Source organism: Cyprinodon tularosa, unplaced genomic scaffold, assembly GCF_016077235.1.
Source record: "Cyprinodon tularosa strain WSP-4 unplaced genomic scaffold, ASM1607723v1 ctg263, whole genome shotgun sequence".
In the NCBI taxonomy this organism is placed as follows: Eukaryota; Metazoa; Chordata; class Actinopteri; order Cyprinodontiformes; family Cyprinodontidae; genus Cyprinodon; species Cyprinodon tularosa.
The window spans coordinates 1,308,438-1,331,036 of NW_024038967.1; the positions used below are offsets into that span (position 1 = coordinate 1,308,438).

The following is a 22,599-nucleotide window of genomic DNA, read 5'->3' on the forward strand; positions in this document are numbered from 1 at the left end:
ATCATAGACTGCATACTCTATATCTATCTTCAGTTGAGTGCAGGCAGTCTTTTCTCATCACCCTCCAAATGGCAATCTGGCTCCCTCCCACCCTTTTCTGCCCACTAACAGCTGAGATAATCACGATGGGTGGGAGGTCACAGCAGGCTCTTCATATAAAGAGATGTTTCAATGACCAAAAAATGTCTATAGCAACCAAAAAAGTAACATCATGATCAACCAAACCTGATCTCTCTTAAGCATCCGGAAATGTAAAAATAATCTACAGATAAAATGTCTTACTTTTCACGGTTTTAGGAGCTTTTCAGAAGGACTATTTTGCAATTATTTTTCAGATGGTGACATTAATTGGACCTGATTATCCCCTCTACTAAATTTGCATGGTATTTCATGTCATGGAGGGCTCTGTAAATAAATCTAAACATTAAATTGTAAAAAACAAGTGAATTTAAACTCACCATCTGTTTACTCTTTATCTGTCTTGTAGTGCAAACAGCCCATCAGCCAATCACATGACACCAACTCCCTGCAATTAAGCATGGCTTCATGAGCCTTAAATCCAACCATCAGAATGAAAAACAGGGAATAAAAGGAACTTTCTTTATTTAACCAAGTTTTTTTTATAAATTCTTCAACAATTACACAATGTTATACATAGACACATAAACATCTTTTTTCACTTATATGAAAAACAAACAAAAAATAGGGTATTTGTTGATTGATTGAATGACGTTATTGATCTCACAGTTGAGAAATTTACTCATTACATCAGCTCAAATAGTCAAAGAAGAAAGTGCCAAATTAAGAAAAAGGTGCATGAGATATACAACAATATATACAGTGCATCCACTATGACAGCTTGTTTTTTATTTATTTTTTTTTTAATAGTAGGATCACTATACCAGGTTATTGCACAGGGTGTTTACACAGGTATTTATATGGATCGATATTTATGTATATATTTATTGCATTGGGTGTGAAATACAAAAAAACAGGTTATTTCACAGGATTAATTGCACATTATACATTGCAAAACAAAGCAAAACCGATCCCTGCCCTATTCTATTTTGCCACCTAAGAAATAAAATATTTTCATGTACCCCTTGCAATGCACTCGTGGACTACTAGGGGTATGAATACCCCGGGTTTGGAATCACTGCTGTGATGTATTACTTTCTGCCACTTGAAGAGGGAAGGCTTCACACAGGTGCCCCCTGGAAACCACTACAAAGCTTCCAAAGCACAGGGATCTACACTCTGAAAAGTTACAGAATCAACAGATTCTGCAGTTTTACGGGGTGCATTTTAGGACATCCTCAGGTCTCAGGAATGAAGTTGTCAGTTCTCAAGTCTTAGGAATAAACTTGTCAAGTCATAGATCAAGTAAAATCTGAGCTTGTCTTAAATAAAAGAACCCAGTCAACCCAGCAGATATTTTAGTTTGGCTGAAAAGGTCTTTAAAGTTAACTGGGTTTGTAGACTGATTATGTCAACTATGGTGAAATGAAGGATGTCCCATTTTCTGACTATCTTACTTTTTCATTTCCCGGTTCTTTATTAGAATCCTTTAAATTTGGCCTATACATGTAATAAATCTTTCTCTCCCACATTTGAAGGATAAATGTAGATAAATCTTCATGGCCTACAATTTCCCATGATTCATTGTGGGTCAAACCCAGAATAAATAAATATTTTTTTTAGGTGAAACCAAAAGTATTTCTCCTTTTTATGGTTTAGTGTCGTTTTTTTGTTGTTGTTGCTTTGTATAATGTGACCCATCAAACTAATTTAAATATTAGACAAACATAACAGGAGTACATGCAAAAAGAAATGTTTTAATTAATAGTAGAGCATTTGACAAAAAGAACATAACAGTAATGGTTAGATAGTAATGGTAGGGTCATGGTCTGGTGCTGTTTTGCTTCCTCAGGATCTGGATCACTTAGCATAATCAATGGAATTGTCTCTTTAAAGTGCCTTGAGATATGACATGTGTTGTGCATTGGCACTATATAAATTAACGTAATTGAATTGAACTTAACTTTTTTCTTACTTTTTGGCGAGTTTAGCAAATTCCAATTCTACTATTAATGTCTCTTGGCAGCAGCTTTGGGTCTCTGTACACCCTCTGTGCTGTCTTACAGGCACAGGCAGCTACAGAGCAAAAGTCTTCCCATAGCTGAGGTATAACAAATGCACAAAGCTGCTGGATTACAAAGCTGGATATGAGTAAAATGTAAATATTTTTTTAAATCTATTCTTCTTTTTCTCTAAAACTAATTACCTGATTCCGCCACACGTTTAATCACTAATACCTCATAATGTGTGTGCTCTGATTTCTGTTTTTTTTTAGTAGAATTAAATGATTAGTAGAATTTTGATTTATCAGTTAGTTCTGCTTGTTCTAAAACAAATCATGAATGTGATACATCACAGCTGCTACTGCTGCTGCGGTTGTTATACGCTAGACATCAGAGGAATGTGCCGCTTGGTGATTTACCCAATCAGCTCGAAGAACTGTACTGAATGTTCCTCCCTTTTGTGAACACTTTCCTCAGAAGCCTTTCCAGATTGATACTGAACTACACGCATCAATCTGGCTTATGCCAGGTTAGTATGTAGTAGAAGATACTGAACATTTTAACAAAGACACTATTTACCACATCACAAATGTGTATTTAGCATTAAAAAGATAGACACAAATCTTTATAATTTCCTCAGAAGGAATAACTACATGAAGGAGGGATTCTACAGTATAAAATGTAACATGAATGAGGCTACAGATTTTTTTGATAGATTATAATCCTGGGAATAACAGAAGTTTAGGACAAAAAAGTGAAAAAATCATATCTGCTGTTTAATAAAGTTCTTCACATTCAGTTATTTTATAAAGTAGTCAGGATTCAATCTTAAGTGCTTTACACTGAAATCAAACCATAAAGCCCTGTACCATAGAGTGACTTTGAAAAAAGAAAAACCCAAAACAAGTAACTCCTTAAATTGTGATGTTTTTATTTAAGGGAAGTGGTTAGGGAATGTGGTTAGGGAAATTTAGGCTGTTTGGGCATTTAGTGTTTGCTGAATCAAATGATCTGTGATTGACCTCATTGGTCTCTTAAAAAAAACTGCAGTCTTGCATTTAGCTTACCGTAAATACTTACACTGTGCTTGAGGTAGCTGTAACGTTGAAGCCTGGCTTGGCCTTTAAGGAACAGATGAAGAAAAGGATGCACCGATCATGCTGCTGTAGGTAAAGTCTGGCTTTAACTCATCCTGGAATTTCTGAATTCAGCTTTTGATGAAACAGGGCCCGGGGTTATTTAAAGCAGAAGGTGAAATCAATGTTTTTCCACTGCCTGCAATACGTTAAAATAATAAACCCTGAAGCAAGGACAGTCGATCATCGAGCATCAGGGTTTTATGTTTCATTTCAGATAAAACTGACTGAAAGTTACTTTCTGAAATCAAGGTTTGAGTCGGATATATCACAGCCTGCTTTATTTATATGGCAGATTAAAGCAGGCTATGGAGATAGGCACAGAAGAGGGTTGTATTCTTCTAATGCCAGGCCTCTAAGCGATTCAGATTAGAGTTATTGCTACATAATCCAACATGTTTTAGTAAATTAAATTAGTAGTCGTGTTGTTTAGCACGATTGTGGGCCGAAAGCTCCAGCTCCTGGAGCTAGAAACTGATGCCACAGTAGCGCCATGTTTTTGTTGGGCCAAACGAGAGCTGGCCTAGCACCAAGTATGTCAAAGCGGAAGGTTTGGAGTTTACTACAGCTTGCACATGAGAAGCACCACTCTGCAAGTGTGTGCGACAATGTTGCCAAATGCTGAATAGTCACAAATGCTTTTACATCAAGGAGTAGCATCTGTGCTGCCAGAACTTCATCCATCTTGGTTTGCTTTGTTTTTCTCATGGTCATCCTCTTCTGCTTTTATTTCCGGTGGTCTTCCGTCTCCGTTTGAATACATGTCTGATGCACACGTATACTTAGTGCAGTAGTTGGCTCTAAATCTAAAAACGACCCGGTTTATTGAATGCACCCAGTTCCTGCGCAGTCGAAAAGGCCTTTAAGAGACAAGAATGTGAATGGAATCTAGAACACTGCATCACATGTGTATAATAACAGAAAACTAAAAATATTACTTTAGGGACAGATTTTTTTTTTTTTTTTTTTTTATGATTCTTTATTGTTTGTACAGCCTGCCTTATTTTGTTTTCCTACATAACCACTTGTCAGGTTTCACTAGAGGGCCCCTCTTGAGAGAGGACCTACTATCAGGTTGCATATGTCCCCACGTGCCTGTGGTTAACTGACAGCTGCCTAAATGGGACAATGTCAGCCAAGGAGAAATGCGGTTAATCCTCAGTGTGATCTGGAATATCGGACGGCATGCTCATGTCTCCTGTGTCTCCTACAGGAGCGACAGAGGCTGGAGACCATCCTGAATCTGTGTGCGGAGTTTAATCAGGAAGACAGCCCTGCAGAGCTGGTGAGGAGCGGCCCGATCGGGGGTATTAGAGGAGTTGGCTCAGATTCAGGAGGAGGGGTATCTCTTGGGGGAGCAGAACGAGCCAAGAGGGTGGGAGAGAACGATGAGGAGACCCAGAGAGAGGAATCCAGCAGCACAGAGAGCACCCATCAAGAGGTACAATTCACCCATACAATGTCACACCATATAATTGGATTTTAACATAAAATAATAATTAATCTGTCTTTAGTGTGAGCTGTTTGCTGGACAGGAACAGGTCTACCTGGAGGAGGAGAGGAAAAAGGTCTTGGTTCGAGTTGACGACTTAAAGTACAGAGTTGGTGAACTGGAGCAGCAGCTACAAGAGACCAAACAGGAGGTCAGAAGAAGAACACATTCACATAGGCTTTCACAGATGCACACTTTAGGACAGACTTCATTCCTTAATGACTGTTATGTTTATTTAGAGATTTTAAATGATCAATTAAACAATGTTATTATTTTTGCGTTTGAGGCCCAGCTGGATTTTCAAAAACTTCAGCAGTTTAATATGAGGAAACTATGGAGTCAAGTTTATTTCATTATTGTTGCAAGCAAAGGATGTGTTTTGACAATTGAAATGAAAAAAGCTATTCAGAAATTAAACTTTGAAGAAGGTTTAAAAAAAAGTTTTAAGAGTAAATTTCCTGTTTTCTTAGATGATAATTTTTTTCTTACAAATTTTATATTTTAAAATTTTCTTCAGTTTTTTTTTTTTACATTTTTTTCAAAGATAATTTTCATGATGGAAATTTATTCATATTTCAATTTACAAAACATGTTCTTCTCTTGCAGCAGCTATGGAAATCAAGCAAAAACATGCTTTTAATGATTTCTGTTAGAGTAGCTGTTAGGATCTCAGTGACATTTCATCAAATTGGGTCAAAGTTATACATTTTGTACATATTTTGACACACGTGAATTAGAAGAACTACACAACAAGCACCAACTTATGCATGATTGTTTCAGAATAAAAACATTTTTGGGGAATTTCCAGTGCACCACGAGAAAAAAAATAAGTTAAAATAACAAATGCAGTGGCTATGACTATGAAGGACCTAATCCTGCATTTGTCTGTAGGTGGAGATGGAGCAGGCTCTGCTGCAGGCCGAGAGACGGGCAGAGCAGGAGCAGGTGGAGGCTGAAAATGAAATCATTGCTCAGCTGCAGCTCAAACTCAGTCAGCTGGACAAGACCTCTCAAAAAGAGAAGGACAAGGTGAGAGGGTGATGCACTAAATGCATGTAAATGACGTACTTTCTTCCTCTGGGTAATACATGAAACTCACTTCTTTCTAAGTAAGCTGTATGGAGACAGGTGCCTTGCAAAAGCATCCATACTGCTTAAACATTGTATGCTTGATATTTTTACATATTGCGTAATTTTAGCATCCGTTTCCTCCGCACAGCATGCACGCAGACTGCTTTTCCACATCAGACACCTGGGAAAAAAAATTTAACTATGCAGACATGGAAAAACATGGTGCACAAGCCTCAGCTTCTACTGGTAAACCTTTGAAAATATAAACATTAAGTAAAATCTTATAATGTGGCCCATAATTATAACTACGATTAAAACATTGTGAAAAGCTCAAGGAAAAAAATTACAGTCACACTTTGGAGGACATAAATCTGTGATGATGGTTGACAAGAGCCATCTTTATTAAAAGAGAAAAGCCATCACGGATGAGGTTTCTGCCTCCAAGAATCTACTCTGTCCTGGAAAGCCAAACACAAAACCAATAGAAAACTCCAATGACCAAGCAGAATGAGTGTGCTTAGTAGGATGGAATTCCTGGTGCTTACAAGCTTAAGGGTTCCAACTACAGGTCAAATTGACAAAACCTCCTTGATAGGTGTCAAAAGGTTTTCCGAAAAACTGAGCGAAAGTTGAATTACCTTTCTATTTAAGCCTGTTCTGTGGTTTTCATGAACCAGATGACTGAGAATTTGCACAGGCATGCCAGCATGGAACTGAGAAGAGCTTAATTCATAAAGAAGCCTTTATGTTCTAAAACAGTATCAGTGCTTTGCTCATCCTTCAATTAAAAAAAAGAAAAATTTAATTATAACTCAACTGAAAATGTATCGAGACTTGACTGTCCACATAAATTTACAGCCAGACAAAGAGAACTCAGAGAGAGACCATCGTAGCTCTGCAGGAGCTGTAGAGAAGGGATTAAATCTGTTGACAGAGAATTGGTTATTCACTTCATACAGCACATCTTTATGGAATCGTATCACAAATAAAGCCATTGTTTTTTTTTTCTAATTCACATTTTAAATGTATCACTAAACATGTTGTAGATATCGAGAAGAAAAAATTTACTTCTGACCTATAGTGGAGAAAATTTCTGTAAATTCTTTCACCTCATGCCACAAGCCCATGTAGCAGTGGATTTAGCTCATGTAGCAGTAGATGTAGCCCAGATAGCAATGGAGGTAGCCCTGGTAGCAATGGAGGTATCCCTGGTAGCAATGGAGGTATCCCTGGAATGGATCTAGCCCAGGTAGCAATGGATCTAGCCCAGGTTGCAATGAATCTTGTTCAGGTAGCAATGGATTAAGCCTAGGTGGCAATGGATCTAGCCCAGGTAGCAATGGAGGAAAGCTTGGTAGCAATGGAGGTAGCCCTGGTAGCATTGGATGTAGCCCAGGTAACAATGGATCTAGCCCAGGTAACAATGGATCTAGCCCAGGTAGCAATGGATCTAGCCCAGGTAGTAATGAATCTACCCTAGGTGGCAATTGATCTAGCCCAAGTAGCAATGGATCTAGCCCAGATAGCAATGGATCTAGCCCAGGTAGCAATGGTGGTAGCCCTGGTAGCAATGGAGGTAGCCCTGGTAGCATTGGAGGTAGCCCAGATAACAATGGATCTAGCCTAGGTAGCAATGGATCTAGCCTAGGTGGCAATGGATCTAGCCCAGGTAGCAATGGATCTAGCCCAGGTAGCAATGGATCTACCCTAGGTGGCAATGGATCTAGCCCAGGTAGCAATGGATCTAGCCTAGGTAGCAATGGATCTAGCCTAGGTGGCAATGGATCTAGCCCAGGTAGCAATAGAGGTAGCCATGGTAGCAATGGAGGTAGCCCTGGTAGCATTGGATGTAGCCCAGGTAACAATGGATCTAGCCCAGGTAGTAATGAATCTACCCTAGGTGGCAATTGATCTAGCCCAAGTAGCAATGGATCTAGCCCAGATAGCAATGGATCTAGCCCAGGTAGCAATGGTGGTAGCCCTGTTAGCAATGGAGGTAGCCCTGGTAGCATTGGAGGTAGCCCAGATAACAATGGCTCTAGCCTAGGTAGCAATGGATCTAGCCCTGGTAGCAGTGGATCTAGCCCAGGTAGCAGTGGATCTAGCCCTGGTAGCAGTGGATCTAGCCCTGGTAGCAGTGGATCTAGCCCAGGTAGCAGTGGATCTAGCCCAGGTAACAATGGATCTAGCCCAGGTAGCAATGGATCTAGCCCTGGTAGCAGTAGCTGTAGCGCAGGTTGCAATGGAGGTAGCCCAAGTAACAGTGGATCCAGCCCAGGTTGCAATGGAAGTAGGGTAGGTATGTGTTATTTTCATAAAAAATCTTGACATTTTTATCTATCTATATCTAACTTTAAAATATTTGGTCTTGGATGGTACAATGCTGCCCTCTAGGGGCTATCAGTTTAAATGATAAACATCTACAGTCTACCTTTTGTGATTAATGCTGTGCTGGATTTACCTGGAAATCGGGAATGTAGAGTGATTTATGATGTGTTTTTAAAGTATACTCCCCAGCTATGGGTTTGTCCCAATTCAGGGGCTGTGTCCTTGAAAGGAACTGTCCTTCGTGGGTCAGGACCTCAAAAAAAAAAACGAAAGTCAGGGACCGTCTAGCCTTCAGTAACCATTCAGCCCTCACCTCAGTGTCGCCTAGCAACCATGACACTTGAGGGATAGATCTGTGCTCTCTGTGATAATTTGGAGAACTTTTGTTTCTAATATGAGTAAATTACCAGGAATAAGTCCTCTATAAAAGTCTGTGTTTTGACCATCTCATAAGAATATGCTCTATTTAGCATGCTAGCTGTTAGCTTGTCACATCTACCAAGAACTGCGTACTGATTTGACACTGGATGCTGTTCTTTGTATTTCTTGACAAACAGAAGCTTGTCAAACATGCTGTAAAGCAACTAGTTTTAGTGTTTTAGTTTTCTGGTTGTGGCTTCTCTTATTTTCCATTGTTGGTATAAGACCATTATTACAGCCATATAAATAATTTAAAAAACATATTTCTAAGTGATATTCTGGGTAGAAATGGATGTATCATAAACAACATATCACTCCTACGAATCACTGAAGAAATATCCTACAAGAAGAAGGTAATCAGCTGCCTTCAGCAGTTAGAAAAGGACAAAGCGATCGACATGCAAAATACTACCGGCTGTAACTAGGAGAGGCCGTTCCCCAGATCTACGGCCTCCCAGAAATACAGCAGGAAGGAGCTCCAATCTGGCCCATCATCAGCAGCATTAACTCTGCCACTTACAACATTGACAAATATCTCTCTTCCATCATCGCTCCTTTGGTTGGCAATAGACCACATCACATTGCTAACTCAGAGGACTTCTCTAACAGGTTAAAGGACCCGACAAAAGACACGGCTGAGACCTTGGTCTACTATGATGTCACATCTCTTTTTACTTGCATCCCCACCGCAGAAGCAGACTCCACAGTAAGGATGCAAGAACTTCAAGACCATAATATGCCAGATAGGACCAACCTGACCACTGACCAAATCTGTTCTCATTTGGACTTGTGCCACACCGCCACATACTTTCAATTCAGTCAATTTCATGTGTCTCCCATAGTGGCAAACTTATACATGGAAAAAGTTGAAAGCAGAACTCTTCACTCATACATGGGAACAAAACCCAGTCAATGGTTCAGATACCTGGATGACCCATAGGTCAAAATAAAGACCAAGAACATCAACTTGTTCACCTACCACATCAGCGCAGTGGACTGATGCATCAAGTTCACCCAGGGAGATGTGGAAGATGACAGCTTTGCCTTCCTGGACTGAGTGGTTCACATCATGGAAAACAGACAACTTATGCTTGAAGTTTACAGGAAACCCACACACACCAACCAGTACCTCCAGTACCAACAGAGGAAATATGAGAGAACAGGGACACATTAGGACATCCCTAAAGAACTGTGGTTATCCCAGACAGGCTTTTGTTAAAAACCAACAAGAAACAAGGTTGACAACGGGGTTTATTCTGTTCAGTGTAGTGAAGAGTATACAGACCTTTACTCGGGAGAGACCAAGCAACTGCTTCACAGGCACATGGGTTAACACATAAGGGGCCAACTCTTCAGGACAAGACTCAGTGGTTCACCTACACTTGAAGGCAAAAGGACACTCATTTGACGACATCCATATTCTGGCCAAGAAAGACCATCTACTAAGCAATTTTAGGAACATTATCCAGAAGATTAACCTCTCATCTGCCCTCAACTGACTCACACTTTAATGAGGCATGTGAACGAAACTACTCTGACAAGGGAGTCAACAAACCATCAGAACCCTCTAACGACTATTAACATCGCCATGTTTGGCCTGACGCTCTGATGCGATCTACCTGCTCACACTGTACGGCTAAAAACCATGTCGGACTCAGATCCGCAGTGAGATGGAGCTGCTCTGACTCGTCTATCTGGAAGCCAAACAAATAGAATGGTAATATTAAGCTCGCTATAGTGAAACGCTGTGCCCTGGCAATTTGTGCACCGTAGAAAGCCCTGAAAAGAAAAGGCGACGACATATTTGGAAAAAAAGACATGGCGAAGCAAACATTGGCTACGACGGTCTGTCAATTTTACAGACAGAACTGCATTTCACTCATTGCATCCCTGCCACTCTGCTGTGTTTACATTTGAGAGGAAGAATAAAAAGAAAAATCCTTGTTTGCGCATGCGCCCTGAGAGATTTGCCCATGACGGTCGGGAGAAAATCAAACATGTTTGATTTTCTCCCGACCTCGCGATTCCTGATCGTAAGGTAGTCGTGAGAGGCTGATCACCCCTCGTAACCCCCTGTACACTACACAACTCACGATCAGGCTGAAAGTTGGGCCGATTGAAAGATTCTCGCACGACTGGAATATTGCCCCTTAAAATCGCAGTGTATGCCCGGCTTTAGACCTGTATATTAATCTCAGTGCTCCTCACCAATATATCATCAATAATACTGTTTTTGTGCCTGTGTATCACATTATATCCACATAAAACATTGAGGTTAGTTGTTTCAAAATTAGAAAAGTATAAAAAGTTTAAGGGGTGAACTCACTTTTGCAAGGTTCTATAAATGTTAGCTGATGGCCTAATAAACCAAAAAGCACCGCCTGTTTTCTTCTCTAATGTTAACAGCAGAGGTCACAGACAGCCGCTGCAAAAATGAAGCCTTTCTCCTAATTTAACATCTTTACAGCACTGCAAGCTCTGACTACCAACCTAACCCTAATCTCCTTAAAAGAGTACACTGCTGTTTACTAACCTATACCTTTAGAGCATCACTGCATGGATTTTTAGTTGCCCATGATTTTTTTTTTCTCCCTGGTACGTGGGCATGTGTGGGTGTGTTTGTGTGTATGGGTGTGTCTTTGTGTGTTTTTAGGGCAGAGCTTATGTGTCGGCTGAGCGGAAGGTCCTGGAAAAGCAGAGGAATGAGTACAATGAGCTGAAGAGGCAGTTTGAAATGTGCCCAATCTTGTCTCTAAGGGAACAGTTACAGGAGCAGCTCAGCAGGGTCAGTGTTCTCATGCAGCCCACTGGCTGGGAACAGTGAGTTATATTATCCTGAATATTACAGCACCAAACCACCTGCACAGAAGTAATCACTGTAACACTGTATTTACCTTAAAGCGCTCAGAAACATCCTAAGCCGTGTACAGTTTGTTCTTTGTTTTTTTTCTGTTTCAAAACGAGATTGCAAAAAGAAAAGAATTGTTTATCTTTTTTGTTTTTAAAACCTTATTGCAAAATAGTAATAATAATAATATTGTTGCAAATAATAATAATAATATTGAAATAATTAAAAGTAATAAAAGTTCTTTCAACTTAAGAAGAGTTTTGTGTCTTTACATTAAAAAGAAACAATAGGTTAAATGAACAAAAATTATTTTTGTTTATGATAACTAAAGTGGAAAGGTAAATAACTGAATAGGAATTTTTTTTAAAAAAATGTGTGTTTGCCTATTTTAGCCACTAAAGTTGGCTATACTAATCAGTTTTGGACGTTTTTTGTAGCTTCAGCTGGAAGACTGTTGAAATTTCCTAAGACACTGGCAATTTCTGCACTCAAATCCTTTTCTGCACAGATTACAGAACCTTTTCAGAGGGAAAACTCCACTGTAAAATCAGTAAAGCTTCATCATGGATCATGTCATCATGGAGCAGCACACTGCTCTATTATGATGGTTTAGAGCAGTAGAAGAAACCCACTATTATGTATAGACACCAAAGTGAAGACAGAAAATGCTAAGTAGCTGCTATGTTACCGTCCACTGATAATCAGATAAACATGACAAAGTGGTCAACAATGAATTATTTGCCCTGTTAGTGTTTGTTACCACCTTATCCGTCCCAGAAGCAAGATTCGTACCATCAGCTCATTTGCGCATCTAGACATACATCCGGGTCGTCGTTGATTTTATTTCGTGAAAAAGACCTAAATTATGTTTTTCCCTCCCCAAAAATAGTAAGCATAACAAAATATAATGTGTTAAAGATTAAAAATATATTTCCTGAGAAAATAAAGGCCTTAATATCCTCTCTGTTTTATCAGTCCTCTGTGCCAAAATCTGCATCTGAAATGGGATCCTACACTACTTCTGGGAGCTAACTTATTTGTCTTTGGATTTAAACTTTAATCTAGTCTTTGTATGTTTTAATTTTTCCTTCCTTTATGGTAAATAGTTCGTACTCTAAAGAAAGAAACAACTAAAATGCAGATAAACATGGTTTAATCATATTATGCCAGACTGCTCTGAGCATGTCCGATGATGACGTCAGACAAGCACTTTAACAGAGAAAATTGAAAAAGCATCAAAATTGCCTCAGAAAAGTCATAAAACATTTGTTTTAAGATGTGTATTAGCATTCCTTAGTGAGTTAAGGATAGAAATAAGTCATTTGTTAGTACCATAAATACATTATTTATGGAAATCCGGATGTATATCTGGTTGCGCATGCGCAAATGAGCTGATGGTATGGATTATGTTTCCGGGACTGATCGAGTAGTGACAGTTCTTATAGAAACTCTAAAACACCAGATGTTTTAGACCATGATTTTTTGGTTCTAGTAGAAGTTCTGGAGTGGTACACTATCAAAATATGAAGCACATCTTTAATATGACCATTTTAATAAGAAAAAGGCAGCCTTTATTTTTTGGAATCTTTGTTTTTCTACTTTAATTAAAAAAGATTAAAAAAAATAAAATAATCAGCGTTTTACTTTTTTTTTTTTTTTGAAACAGAAAACACAAAGAACAAACCACACACAGATTTGTCTTATTCGGCAATTGTAGATTTTGTGATCCCTATTACATGAATTTTTGGGCTATATATATATCAAAGATGGTCAGTTTGTCTTTTAAACAGCCATTGATGTGTTTGCAGCATAACCTTTAGTTCTATGGTTTCATTGACATCTGTAGTATTTAGTAACAAGCACTAAGGTATTAACAGCTTTGCTTTAAAATGAATGCATGCTTTTACTGACAAAAACTTTAATCAATGAGGTCATTATCAGATTTATTGGTTTCATGCCTGGAAACCTGTGGAATCAGTTCTTAAGAGGATATTAATTGAGATTTTGTGTTTAATAATCATAATACTTTTTTAACAGCTGAACTGTCTGGCAATTATGATTTAAATCCGAAATATTTAATTTTAGCAGTTATTGACTTTCATTTCTATAATTCTCAAGTGAGATCACATTTAAATACTTTGTATAAATTACTTAGCGTAGGTTAATATTATTATACTAGTTGGTTAATATATTACTTTTATGGCAGACTCAATATTGAGAAGCTTCAGACTTTGCTAAATATTTATCAAACTGAACATGCATGTGGCAATAGTGGAAATGAAAAAAATTCAGTAGAACCAAGCTTAGTGTGAGTGCCCAGCTACAAAGACTGGAAGTGATCCACATGAAAAAATACACACAGAAGCAAATATTCACAAGTTCTGTCTTTGTTAAAGAAAAAGTAAAGAATTACCGGGAGTAGAGGCACTTTAGTAGAGTTAAATCTATAACAGACTTAAAATGATCAAGCTCCATCTTACATCATAAATCTGGTTGTTCGTTTTGTTTGTAATGATGTCTTCACGTCGTGATTCCGGCGACAACGTCGCCACATTTCCAGTAGATTGGATCAAGACACTGAGCAGCGGCAGCTGGTTGTCTAAAAGAGAGGAACAAACAATGAATGATTTAGCAGTCCTTTTAAGGGCTAAGTTAAAGTGGATACCGTATTTTAAAATTTACCCACTAACATCTAACTTCATCCTATGTTAACATTGGTTTTTCTATCTTCTATTTTGATTGAAAAAAGCTTAGCATCTGATGCATTCCTTCATCCTACATCACAGTCACATCCAGTTTGTGATTGTTGTCGTGATGTGACAAGACACAACAGTTCAGACTTTTCCAACTCCATCAAACGTCACTGTGCATCCATCGCAGGTGTCACTTATTTGTAGCTACACTGTAATTACCAGGATTGTGCCTATCACATTGCTTTGCATATATATAGGGAAAACATCTAAAGTGATGGCTTCGAATGCTAGAAATCCCTTTGATGTGATTGCACAACAACAGAGCAATTAGTCTGCAGGTTAACTAGAAGTTCCTTAAATTTCTAAAAGCAGAATGGGAGGCAGGTCTTATAGTTATCAGGCTACTAACTACCAGTTTTGGTCAGTGAGGCAGATACTGTTTCTACTTTTAAGGTTAGACTGAAAACTTCCCTTTATAGTTTAAGTTGCCCAGATTACCCTGATCTATCTCTATAGTAATACTGCTATAAGCTTTGGTTTGTTGGAGGACATTGAGACCAATTCTATGGAAGTAAATCTGTGTCGTTGGGATTTGATTTAAAATTGCCACTGAAATTTAAATGTTGTATGTTTGTACAGAAAAATGAAAGTAATAAACTCACCGTTGAGTTAGCTTTAGCTTGCATGACCGGCTCCGTGATGCTGGTTTTCCTTCCGTATGAGCGCCACAAGCATCACGTCGAGTGACTAAGAAAACGTAATGGGATTGACTGGGTGTTGGACGCCACAATCCATTGCTAATGTCTGTGACCCCTTCCCTTTTTACACTGAATTTAGACACCGAATTTAAGACGGTGAAATAGAGCCAGTTGAATCTTAGGAGGCTGAAAATATGGAGTTTGAATTTTGAAAGGTTGAATTTTTTTATATGCTGATTTTTTAACACTGAAAAATTTAACTGTATTGTAAATGTAAACACTTTGAAATAGTGATGTGAATTTTTAGCTTGAAGAGATTTTTTTTTAGGTCAAAAATGTGTTATGAATATATTTTAACACTGAAACAGTAAGTACAAACATAGAACATTTAAATTTCAGTGGCATTTTTAATTCAAATCCCAGCGACACAGATTTACTTCCATACAATTCTCTTTACTCTGCTACATTCTATTTCTATTGGCTGTGACACAGGAGGGGCATGAGTTGGGCTGTTACTGTCAGCAACATCTTCTATAGATGATAGAGTTTGACTTGTTTTCCAGTATTTCATCCTGTTTCTCTGCTAGACAGCTATAAGCTCAGCTTTTACTGTGACAAGATATATAATACTTAGACATCTTAGAACCGGTTCAGAGGTCATCTGTAGAATTGTTTCTTTATAGACAGAGGGACCTATATAGCTAGTTTGTGTGACTGTTTCTGTCTCCTTAAACCCCCAGTCATACTGAGCCTAACTATACAATGCATGTGAATGTTCTCACATCCTCATCGAGGAGTAGCAAATCCTGCAAAGTCAGTGACTCAATGCAATCGCCTCATCTTCCTTATAGAAAACTTTGAACCAATCTGTCTGGGTGTTTTGATTGAATTGTCTCTGCAAAATGGCTTAAGATGGCATGTGATGTAAATTGGTTCTACGGTATATAGATAAACAGACTTTTATTGAAAATTGAGTGAGACACGGTTAAAACTGGATCCATAGATGTGTTTCCATCAATGTCTGTTTATATGCATTTTGAGGTATTGCATTAGAAGAGGTCGGTGGATAGAGAACATTTTCAATCAATTTACAAAATTTAGTAATCAAGTTTTTGGAATGAGCAAATGTGCTAAACAGCAGATGGAAACACATTTGTCAAATACTTTTTGATACAGTGAACATTTACCTCACTTGACTTATCAGCTGTTTCCATTGGCACGGTCCTGAATGCCAGCATTTGAATCAACATATCTGGATGGCATGTGACATCTTTAATACTAGCTGACATTATCAAATCAGTATGTCACATGTGGGATTGTAATACATTCGCTAAAAGGTAATTTTATTATTGATCTATTATCCCTGCTAGCTTGCTACCCCTACTTCCTTTTTATTACCAAGCGTAATCTAAAAGCATAACCTTTTGGTCTACATTGCATGACTATTTGGCTCCCATTGACGGAAATGTGTCTATTATCATTAATTTTCCTGATATTTAAATAAATTTGCATGAAGATTTGATGGAAACAGGGCTAAATATATAATCAAGTAAGAGAGAAAATAAAGTTAAGGAAAGTGGTCATTATGTCCTCCAGCAACCTAAGTCTACAAAAACACGACTACAGTGATGGCTACTGAACCCTTTCTAATAGAAATAGCTTAATCAACAAGCAAAGCCCCTTTGGTAAATTTATGCTCGATACTCAGTTCCAGTTTATCGGAATGTTTTTGTTGTTTTTCCCCCTTTTTTTCTTTGCTATGTTCAATCGTTTGTTTTTGCATTTCCACCATCCCTTTCTGCTCAAACTTTTGAACATGAACACTGAACAGATCATTTTCATTGTTAAAAATATGTTATCTTTCAATCAGAACAGATCATTTAAGTGCAAACACTCTCTGTTAGCACTGCCATTATTTAAAAATATAAATTTGACCTGGTATTAACCCAATAAAATTAAATTTATAAGAATAGGTTTTAAGTTGAACCTGTACCTCATAACATATGGAAAATTATTTCATTTGTATTTTTTTTTAAAGAAAGATTCTTTGTTTATATATTTGTCAGATTTGTTCATTTTTTTGCTCAACCTGAGCATGTGCAACATCCTCTAAGAGACCTGATTCCATCTTTTTAAAAGGGGAACACAGAATAGGCTGTAGCTTATTTTATTTTAATTATATATAATTTATGAAAAATGAATTTAAGAATTCTGCTTGGCTTTAAATAAAGTGCCTAATTTGGATTATTACCCACATGTGAACAGACAGCTGAGGCTCTGGATTGTGGGACCAAGCAGTTTGAAGAGCTGGAGTTCTGTCAGCTGGAGGAGGAGAGTCGGCTAGAGGAGAAGAAGGAAGCCTGTTCTTCTCAGCTTCTCCAAAAGCGAGCAGAGTATCATTGCAGTGTTGCCAGCAGGAAGGTGGGGACACACGCAGCAGTAAAATAAAACATTTAGACAGTAGTTTACATAAAGTCATTATCAGAGTGAATGCCAGTATTTAGGGCTTGGAATTGGATATTTTTTCTGTGTGGATTGATGATGTAACATGCAACTCAACTTGGATAGCCAAACATGAGGGCACATAGAAAAGCAGGCAAGGCTAAGCTGCAAGAATGCATATAACTTCAAATGTTGGGTCCATGTCTGGTAACTCAACACCTTAAGCTCTTCTGTTTAAGGGTGACCAAACCTCTAGTCAAGATTATGCCTTGATAATGGTTGGGCAATGTATGTGATAACTTGTTCAGGGTCATTTAATCATAAACTATTAGATTGTGGTCTTGTGTCTTGTGCACCTATAATAAAAAAAAAAAAAAAGTTGTATTATAAGCCTTCTTGCGTAAAACAATGGTTTAATATAAGTTTATGTAAACTTTTGACAGGGAGAATCTTCTAATTCATGAAACTTCTGACTTGACAGGAAAGGATGGCTGCTCTGGAAGCTCAGGTGAAGCAGTTGGGGATACAGGCTTCCCAAGATTGTGAAAAACTTACAAAAGACAAGATGGCAACCCTTCAGCTTCTGCAAAAGGTGGGGTTTAAGGGAAGCTAACATTAGCTCCCACAGAAAGTTACTGAATCTCTGACGTTGCTTTGCAAATAAGTCTTAAATGGGTCATAAAATGCAAAACCGAGTTTACATTATCATAGATGAATAACAATAGTTCAGTGGGTGAAATGGACGTACAGAGAAGTTCAAACCCCATCAACACCTCCTTTCTCTGCAAATCTCACAATTCTAAACTTCCACCATAAAGGGGGTGAATCAAAACGAAGCCCCGAGTAGATGTAACTCAGAGATGTTGCCTTATTTGGTTCTGGCCTGAAATTGTATGAAATTTTATGAAATGTCAACTGCTGGGCCACTTACTGGACCTGACCTCAGCCGGAGGAGGGGGGCTGGGGGTCGGTAAGGCAGGCGGGGGGAAGCAAGGGGCCGCCAGTATCCAGACTACCGTCAGACTACGGTCAAGTTTGGTCGCTCCTTCCCCTGCTGGATCCCTGCCCCCTTCCGCTGGGGGTTCCCGGACCAGCCCCGGACCTGACGGCTCGATTCGAATGCCCGGTGTATTTCGACTACGTGCTGCACTGTAGTTGAGCAAAATCCCTGACAATTTTGAAATTCCCCCAGATGTTTTTTTAGGTATGAAAAGTAGAACATGTCCGGGAAAAGGAGGACGTCTTGCCACCCTATCATATCAACAATTTTGATGTTTCATTGAGTGAGTTCTTGTTGCTATGATGTGTCTTAGGTCAGCAGCTTTTCTCGTTGTAAACCAACTAATCAGCGCACAGTTTATTTAAATATTCATGAGCATACCTTAAAAGGAAGAAAACCGGTCGTTTCATTCTAGGGCTTATAACCAGGCATGCATTAGGGCTCATAGAACAGCAAATATGTAATTTTCAGCCCAACCAATGTTACACACCCTATTTAGACCTTAAGGACCAGCACCAAATACCCTATATAATCATTCTATGACCCCTTTAACAAGATTTAGCACAAATAAATGCATAATAAAATTTCCTAAATAAGTGCTTTGGGTGGAAATGTAGATCAAATAATTAATAGGCCAGAATGACCATTCCTATCAATTATTATGAATACATTTCTATAGAAAATAGACTCTAAAAACTCACATGTTATATTACTTAACCAAGTTATGTTAACTGGTTCCACTCAACTTAGTTGATTGAATGCAGAGTATTATATTTCTACTTTAAACATAATAATTAAAGAGAAACAGATTAAGTTCACTTAATACAACATAGTAGACTTAAGTTTGTATAACGTAATTCTATAAAGCTAAATTTAACAGATGCTAATTCGGGTTAATTATGCCAGTTTAGTTCAATTTAATTTATATTTTTGTGTTGAATTAATAGAATTTATTAGGATTTCATTGATCGAATTTGACCAATTGTTGCAGTTAAACAATCTAGATTAGTAGAATCGATTGATACAACATTTAAAAAAAGAAGTGCCCCAAAAGTGAAGGAAACAACTTGCACTTAGTTTCGTTGAGCAAAATTATTCAAATTTTATTTGAAAAGCTAATTTCAGTAGCTATGAAAAACCAAGAGAAATTAAGTAGCAGCAACTCAAACTTGAAGACTTTCAATGCAGAGAGGCTACATACAGAGATCGACCATGATCTTTATGTTGGAAGGCAGCACAGTATCTAGCAGGTCCCCATCCATTTTACTTTCCTGATTTTTCAATAGTTAGTTACCCAACAGGGCTGCAAAACTAGTCTGTATTAGAATTGCTGACTGTTGAACATGGAGATAAGAAAGCCTAATTAGATTTGAAGAACTAATTTATAAAAACCTACAGTTTACTTGCTGTAAGGTTCTCTTGTTATGAATGATCTGCAAATCAGTTTCTTCCTGGCACATTTGCTCATTAGGATGGCCACAATCTTTGGCTACTTTTACATTACATTAATCAATGTAACTTCTCTGGCTGTATATACCGACAGGTTCATTTGGTGGAGGGCTTTGATTCTATTTATGTTTAAGTGAATTTAGTTAGTTTGGAAATTGATGTTTGGTTTGGATGATGTTAAGTAGTCTCTTTTGTGTGTTTGGTTGATTCATTACTTTTCTTTATTGTTGTTTGTCAAAAATAGTCTGAAATAAATTCCCATTCATTCATTCATACTTTTTTTTTCAAATTTTTTTATGCAGTTTTACCCATTATAAATCAGTTATTTTGCTGCCTAATATGTAAAGGTGAATTTCAAATAATTTTCATTGATTGTATTTATCAACCACCAAAATGATGTCTAAAGTGCCTTCCTGGGTAAAGTAAAAACTTAGTTTTAATGTTTTAAATCGATTAATGCCACTAAGCATCCTGTTGTAATAAATTTTAAATTTAAAATCAAGTCTTTTGTTGAATTACAATCTCTTATTTAAATACAAGACCTGTCTATATTCAGCATAAAAACTTGATTTTAAGTATTAATATGACCATTAAAGATTTAGATATACCAAGCAATGTCCCAATTTCATTTAATTTCTTATATGGGAAGCAACTGAGGATAATATTAATTTGCATGCACACCTATTCAACAGGATTATGTTGAAATCAATTCCTTATATTTAGGTATTTCAACATTTGTTGTTTTTTAAATGTAATGCATATTTTCAGCATTAAAGTATAACTTTTGGTTGCACTTTGACTGTAAAACTGTTACATAAAGCAAACAGCATCCCTATTTAACTTTTTAAAGTGTATTCATGTAGACAGAGTGCATGGGGCAAAGTATTAACACCTGTTTTTTCCTATTGGATTATCCTCCAAGGAGCAAGACGCATTATGCAGCCTGGAGAAGAGGTATCACACCCTGACAGGAGGCAGAAACTTCCCAAAGTCCGGCAGCAGCATGAAAGAGGTGAGCAGGTACATGTCAGACACCAAAATCACCAAACCAGACCTGAGCTGGAGAAGAATTACCTACTGCACCAGTTGGATTATTTTTTTCACTCAGGTAAACTTTTTGAACAGGAATCGCTTCACATCAGCGAACCTGACCTTGTTTATGTGGATGCTCCTCCTCATAGCCCCTGTCCCTCCTCTTCTCACAACCCCTCCCCTGAGCTCTGTCCTGTCAGGCTGCAAGAGGTAACTGAGGAAATTCCAGTTTGAAAGAAATCTCAGTAACCTTAGGCATGTTGTGCTTTAGCGCAGGTTACACATTTTAACTGGCCTGCAGTGTGTGGTGGGGGTTTGACTTTCTTGGATCTTGGAATTTAGTCTTAAAATGTTTTTGTGATGGTTTGCAGTGCCTTGGAAAAGTATTCATAACCTTCAACTTGTTTTCTACAGAATAGTGCAAGTGCCAGAGTGTGAAAAAAAAACAAAGTTGTTGAAAATCTGTAAAAATCTTTATTAAACTCAGCTTTGCAATCTCTGTGCACAGGTTTTTAAAATGTGCACAAACATATACATGTATATGTATGTATATGTCAACAAATCCCTGTAAATTAATAGCAGGTATGGGCAATGCATCCAAATTCTCCCCAAATATCCACGAACTAAGGGCACAGATTATAGAACTGAGCACACAGTTTAGGAAAGCTTGAGCAGAGATTTGCAACAGATTTTTGACTATACCTGTTGACACTTCCCAGGCCCTGTTTTCCATGTTCTTATCTCTTTGGGGCAAATAATTCTTGTTTTGTTTTGTTTTGTTTGTTAAATAATGGATTATTTTGATCTTTGGATAATAATGCATACAGCAAAAAATTAATATTTACCAGAAACATTACAAATGCTATTAGAATTAGAAGAGGAGGAATGCAGATCTTGGTTTGATTTTAAACCATGTTTTGATCAGTTGACATTTATTCTATTTTCCTCTATGTGAATTATTTGGTGCACTTTGGATCTTGTTGGTATAAAACAAAATGTTTGTACAGACAGGGGCAGGTGTTACAGGGTTATCCTCTTCTAGCTCGTTTGTGGTGCATAAGGATATAATTATATTGTGTTAAGCGTAATTATTTAAACTATTATATAAAGAAAGAAAGAAACAAACAAAGAAAGAAATGTAAAAAAAATCAATTAAATTTGGATTTTAAGGTAAAAAAAATGAGAAAAAAGTTGGAAGGTTATGAATATATTTCTGTGGTGCTGTGATTTAAAATAAATAGAAGCCAGGTGCATAATTGTTAGTTATGTTTTATGAAATAATTGTTTGCCAGGAGGGGCTGTCCTCAACTTGTTTGTGCCTATGCTGTGGCTGTTCATGCAGGAGTACCTCAGGCTGTCTGATGTCTATCGGATGTATGAAGATGCTTATAAGCAGCCTTACTCCTCCTCCCCCGCTGCTCTCCACTGCCTCTCCCTAACTGTGTCTCCAACTCTGCAATGTGAGGTAGACTGGCTTTCTGCACTTTGCTATGATGACTGCTCAATAACTAAGATCTAAATGTTTGAATAGATGCACCTTCTAACATTGTTTTCTCTACACTCTGCTCCCCTTTCTTTTTTAAAAATGTATGTTGTTTTTCTCTGCATCTGTGCAAAGGACTACATCACAGTGAGTCAGTTAAGCCAGATCTTTGGGATGCAGAGATGTAAGCCCTCCTCTTCCACCTCTACTCCATCATTCCCTCTTGCCTCTTCTGAATCTTCCTTCACGTGCCACTCAACTGCATGTGGTTCTTCCTCCTTTCTTTCTGCTCAGGTTTGTCTCTTATAGAAGCATATTTCACGTGTATTGCTGCTCACTGTTGTTCTTTGCAGAATTTCAGTCATTCACTGAATTCTTGTAACTATTACTGCTTCAAATGAATGTTGTCCAGATATCTTTTTTTTT

General features: G+C 37.8%; 1 protein-coding gene across 10 annotated transcripts in view; it reads left to right on the forward strand.

Moving 5' to 3' along the window:
- The window catches only part of phldb1a (pleckstrin homology-like domain, family B, member 1a), a 64,024-nt gene that overhangs the window by 23,725 nt on the left and 17,700 nt on the right, over positions 1–22,599 (forward strand). For 4 of the 10 annotated variants that reach the window (XM_038289111.1, XM_038289110.1, XM_038289109.1 and 1 more), the window contains 10 exons: positions 4,431–4,658; positions 4,732–4,860; positions 5,601–5,738; positions 11,182–11,313; positions 17,033–17,188; positions 17,691–17,801; positions 20,581–20,670; positions 20,784–20,900; positions 22,033–22,155; positions 22,309–22,467. In XM_038289111.1, the coding sequence (XP_038145039.1) occupies positions 4,431–4,658; positions 4,732–4,860; positions 5,601–5,738; positions 11,182–11,313; positions 17,033–17,188; positions 17,691–17,801; positions 20,581–20,670; positions 20,784–20,900; positions 22,033–22,155; positions 22,309–22,467 (1,383 nt within the window). The remainder of the gene's footprint in view (positions 1–4,430; positions 4,659–4,731; positions 4,861–5,600; positions 5,739–11,181; positions 11,314–17,032; positions 17,189–17,690; positions 17,802–20,580; positions 20,671–20,783; positions 20,901–22,032; positions 22,156–22,308; positions 22,468–22,599) is intronic. The other 6 variants (XM_038289115.1, XM_038289113.1, XM_038289112.1 and 3 more) reach the window with 6 other exon arrangements.